The sequence below is a fragment of the Arachis ipaensis genome, chromosome B07 (genome assembly GCF_000816755.2).
Source record: "Arachis ipaensis cultivar K30076 chromosome B07, Araip1.1, whole genome shotgun sequence".
NCBI lineage: Eukaryota > Viridiplantae > Streptophyta > Magnoliopsida > Fabales > Fabaceae > Arachis > Arachis ipaensis.
This window is the reverse complement of record NC_029791.2, coordinates 8,637,338-8,642,723: the sequence shown is the minus strand read 5'-3', so window position 1 is coordinate 8,642,723 and position 5,386 is coordinate 8,637,338. Positions and strand designations below refer to the sequence as shown.

The following is a 5,386-nucleotide window of genomic DNA, read 5'->3' as shown; positions in this document are numbered from 1 at the left end:
ATTAACTAACTAGTTTAGTGGTTATTCACTTATTATAAATCATTATATAAAGGAGGTTGTGGGATTAACTCTCACTTCCTTCACTATATACTTAATTTTTATAAAATGTGTTATATATGAGGTACGGAGAGTAGGGTAGGGTACACCTTAAACCCGTACCCTACTCACAGGTAGGGCAGCCCTATATATATAATTTGAGATTTTGAGTAGTTATTATATAGGATGAAATGGAAAATTCATATCACATAGGCTTCACAGTTGGATAGATTGTGAAAAAAATGGAACAAAAAAATAAAAATCAAAATCAAAACTTAGCATTGTTTATCGCAACAGGGATACCAAGGAAAAATACATTTTCTAAAATCAATTTAATAACCAGTCGGGTTTGTGACTGGATCAGATGACATTGTGATGAAACTACATATCACCATCTCCTAGCTAATTGACCCGATTTATCTCTATATTAAAAGAACAATTAACAAAAATTAAAAAAAAAAAAAAGAAAAAGGTCCCCTAATGCAGGGGAAACAACAATAATAATGAACTTCCAAAACTATATATATAAAAGAGAAAATAACAAAACCCTGATAATTGGACAGATGAATTTGATAATGAAATTAAATCTCCTAGCATAGAGGCAAGTCCTCCGGTGGTGGCTCTATGGATTCCAATAAGCCTTCGCCGTTATCCACCAAGAGCACCGTCGCCAAACCCCATCCGATGTGAACATCCAAATGACAGTGCATAATCCAAGCACCTACATTCATCACAATTATTAAGTAAAATTATCTTTACTGTAAAAATAATAGTTGAAAATCGTTAGATAATTTTTTTTCTGAGTTTACCTGGATTATCAGCAACAAATCTGATAACTGCCCAACCATTAACAGGCACGGCGACAGTGTTCCTCATAGGAGGATCAACAAGATTAAACTTAGAAGAATCTTTCTTAGGATCAAAGTTCCCAAACCCTTCAGCAACAATGTAGAAATCATATCCATGAAGATGAATTGGATGATTCTCAGGGGTAACAATGCTAGTATCCTGCAACACAATCTGCACCCTCGAACCGTACCTTAACTTGGCCACCTTAGTCCCCGCAACAGGCTGCCACAACGAACGACTCACATTCCCGGTGTAATCAAACTTCGCCGGAGGCTGCACCGGAAAATCAGTGGTGAACACGCCAGGAACACCGAGATGGTGAGCTTGAAGGATCGAGATGCTGTTGGGAAGAACGAAGGATACGTTGTTCATGCTGGCAGTGAATCTTGTTCCGTTCGGTCCCTGACACTGATTCTTGCTGAAGTTGGGAGGGCAATTGTTGAGGCCAAGACCGATGGTGAAGAAGAGATTCTCATCGATCTCGGCGGGAACATCCACTCTTCTTGGGCTTCTGAAGCTTCTGCTGAAAGCGGTTACGGTGTTGGTGTCGTTGTATGCAGGGAGAAGAGGCATGAGGGGTTTCGGTGCAAGTGTTCCTTTGGCGGGGCACGGTGCAGATTTGTAGGCGAGGATTGCGGTTGTGGTGGTGTTGTCGAACGGTGCATTTTGTGCAGATTGATAAGCGCGTGCGGCCATGTAGTAGCGAGAAGGAGGTTGGTCTCCGGTTATTAGAACGTCCGTGGTTTGACCTGGACCCAGCATTATAACTGAAGTCGTGAAGGGTTTCAGGTACGATGCGTCTGCACCCACCACTATAAGCTTGTGGTTCGCCACCGAGAAGAACAGCGGTTGGTTCAGTCCGCCGTTAATCACGCGGAGGAGGTTTGTCTCGCCGGAATCTATTGGAACAATTGTGGTTTCTGTTGTTACATCAAACAAATTTAAAAAATTAATTATTAAAGGCACCAACTTACAAGATTAGAGCATGCTAAAAAGAAAACAAGAGATTTGTATGGTGCAACGATTGTGATCACAAAAGAGCAAAAAATATTACTTAATTTACTTTAGCCCCGTCAAATCATGTGGACTTTTGCAATATATCCTGTCGACTCATTAATTATAGTCCATAATTAATAATTTTTTTAGAGTTCAACGGTTCTTTGCTTTGAAATTTTCACTTTTAATTATGGAAAAGTCTAGGGGCCAGCAGTTTTGTTGAATTTTGGCCAGCATGTAGCCAGCAGAGAAAGGTGAGTCATTGGATGAAAACTCACATCAATCTCACACCATTAGATCATCATTGATGGCTATTTGATGGCTATCAATCACAAAAGTTGCTGGCCCCTAGCATTGCTCTTTAATTATTACTATACTCCTCCTTTCATAAAGTTAATTAATTAATTATGAAGAGATGTGACTAATAAGAAAAGAAGCAAACCTTTGGTAGAGCATTTGTAAAGATCACCAGGTTGACCATTGATGGTGTATGCATCAGATATGTTGGGTGCTGCCCCTGTTTGTTGGGCCTGTCTCAAAACATCGATTGGGTTTGCATCCCACCATTCCCCTATTAATCATCATCATCAAAATCATAATCACATCTTTACAATTTAGTCCTTCTACTAATAGTGTGCCAATACACCATTAGATATTTGTGTAAACAAAAATATTATTTTTAACTCATTTTTAATATATATTTTATAGTAGTAATGATTTAGGTTATTAATTTTAATGTACACGTAATATTATTGTTGTGTAAAATACCTAGAATAATAGGTGTCTCGCGCTTGGGTTTTGGGAAAGGGTAGCCCTGTCCTTCCCTAGGACGAATGATTAAAGCGCCATAGACGGTGGCCCTTAGCCATGAACTATGAGCATGCCACCAAAGTGTACCCTCTTGTCCTTGGATGGTGAACCTGTAAGTGTAACTGTCTCCGGGACGAATTGGACATTGTGTCACAAATTCTGGTCCATCTGACCACCCTGTTCTGATTTGTCTAACACCATGCCTATATAATTTCAACCAACATAAAGCCTTTAGTTTCTTGCATGCACCATGCATGGTATCTTAATATATGCACATGCCTTATATAGAATATATAAAATTAAATAACACTTATATTGTACCAGTGAATGGTGACATTGTAACGAGCTTTGTTAATGACTTTAACAATGAGAGTGTCTCCATTGTTGACTTCCAAGGTTGGTCCAGGTAATTGGCCATTCACTGTAATAGCGCTGTGAGTTTTGCACAGCCTCTTCACTGGAGTTGCTTGAATCTATCTCATTTCAAAATAAAAAATAAAAAACGTCACATTTTATAATTATTTTTGAATAAAGTAAAAATAAAAGGTTAATGTGAGACAACGTACGACAAACTCATGCTCATGAACTTTGGCATTTGCCAAGGACAATAATGTTGAAGCTAAGAGAGCAAAAACAGCTAGGAAAATAATGGGGCATTTTCCAAAGTTCTTGAGAGCTTCCATTTCTTTCTTATTAGTGGAATAAGAATGAATTGAAGAGAGAATTTAATTTGCAATGCAAGTAAGAATGTGAGAGGGGTGTTTTTATAGGGGAGATTAGAGTCATTTAGGTTGGCAGATTAGGTTTATTTTGTCATGGCTAAAATGGTCAGAGAAACTTAGTTCAACCCTATAAAAGTTGTTGCACCCACTAGTAGATGATTAAGTTCATATGACTCCATGCTTGCTTCTCAAGTCTTCATCAATTTATAGCTTTTGGATTATAATTTCATTTATTTGCATAATCCTTATCATATATAATTATCAAACATGTAGGTTTTTTATTTTTATTTTTTGTTTTTTAATTTTCTTTTTAATTGGTATTCATCACGCGGTACCATCAATACTTTTTTGTTCGCGTAAAAGTATATTATTCTAATTAAGGGGACCATCACGAAAAGCCAAGCACTGAAGCACAAAGTGTTTTTCTTAATCTTTATTGTTGTAATGTTGTTATCTTTTTTTTTATTTCCCTTTTTGTACGAGTCATGTTGTCAATTATTAGCTAGTTAGTGTATTGTAAATTACTGCCAAAAAGTTAGAACAATCAGTAAAGACTAAAGAATGGTTTCATGCATATTTTATAAGGATTTGAGTCTGATTCTCATTATCAATGAGAATGTAGGTCACTTAATTAGTATATCTGAAATAAATTTTTAGAATTATTATTAAAACAATGCTATATGAATTCACATTTTTTAAAATTTATATACATAAATGAGTAAAATTGATTTGTTAAAGACAATTTAATATTTGTACTAATCAAATGATGGCAAAAAATATTAAACATTGTTGGTTTCCAAAAGGTTCTTTTATAATTATTAATTGTCTCAAAATATAAAATACAAAAAAAAAGAGGATATATAGCATATCATCATATATCTCTGTCTGTCTGTATTGTTCTATTTTGAACTGACAAAAAAATTAAACAATTTTTTTAAAAGATATATAGAAATATTTATTTTGATTTTAATTATATGCATGTGTCTTTTTTTTTTTAAAATAAATTTATATTTTAGTGGTTCTATATTTCTGTCCAAACAAAATTACTAAATCAACCTTGAAAGAATTTAAAGGTCGTTATCTTAACCCCAATTGGATAATTATGTCCAATTTACTTAAACCTTAAAAAAGTGTAAATTATTAACTGACACGATGTGGTTATTTAATTTTTAGCCTTATTTTTTATTGAAAATAGGAGACTTAAACCCGCAGGGCCTCTTAAATGAATACGAGGAGATTATATTTATAACAAAGAGTTATAATTTAAATAGTATAGTCTTTTTCTTAAAAGTTGCGAATTCAAATTTCTCTATTTTTGGTAAAAAAAAAAAGTATTTAATTTCTAACTTATCCGTTGAAATGTATGTAAATGTAATTCAGTGCAAGAAACCTTGAATTGCAACCGTCATACAAATGCATTTTCTTCTTTTTAGTCTTGTAATATTAGGCTAATTAAGCTAGAGTATAGTTTAATTAAAGACATGAAGTTAATTAGAGTTTGGAAATGTGCGTAAAAGAGTGCAAATTAATTTTGAGTTAGTCAAATTTGACTTTTTCCCTTGTGTATGTTTCCGGTGGTTGTGGAAAAATAATCCCATAGTAATTTAAATTTTATCGCCAATCGTTTGATTAAGAAGTAATTAATCCGCGTTATTAACAACTACTATGCCTTTATTTATTTATTTTTTTTTGTTGCTTTACAATTATAATTAAAACATATCCTGACAATGTTTTCTTCTCTAACTTTATGGAATTATAAACTAAGCTAGTTCTTGAATACTATATAGTCTATAGTATATTATTATTATATGTATTAGGCCAATAGTTTTGTTCAATTCTGGTGACTAGAAGAAACTTAACATTGAATGTGAAAATTTGACGACCTTATATTATATATTAGGTGCATAGTACAATAATATAATTAGAAGCTATTGTGAAGTTAAAGTGATTTGATTGGGTCTAACAAGAATTTA

The 5,386-nt window shown here is 33.9% G+C and overlaps 1 protein-coding gene across 1 annotated transcript; it reads right to left on the bottom strand.

The window, feature by feature from the left end:
• Positions 293–3,551, bottom strand: LOC107609661 (laccase-12). The gene is made up of 6 exons (XM_016311669.2): positions 3,258–3,551; positions 3,013–3,164; positions 2,650–2,894; positions 2,324–2,452; positions 846–1,805; positions 293–757 (listed from the first exon to the last, which is right to left on the bottom strand). The coding sequence occupies exons 1-6, from the start codon at positions 3,372–3,374 to the stop codon at positions 627–629; spliced, it is 1,734 nt and encodes a 577-aa protein (XP_016167155.1). The 5' UTR covers positions 3,375–3,551; the 3' UTR covers positions 293–626.

Coding starts and splice junctions, on each gene's coding strand:
- LOC107609661 (XM_016311669.2), bottom strand. CDS start 3,374: ATGGAAGCTCTCAAGAACTTTGGAAAATGCCCCATTATTTTCCTAGCT. Junction 2,453..2,649: donor CGAGACACCTATTATTCTAG/GTATTTTACACA, acceptor GATGATTAATAG/GGGAATGGTGGGATGCAAAC. Junction 758..845: donor ATTTGTTGCTGATAATCCAG/GTAAACTCAGAA, acceptor TGATGAATGTAG/GTGCTTGGATTATGCACTGT.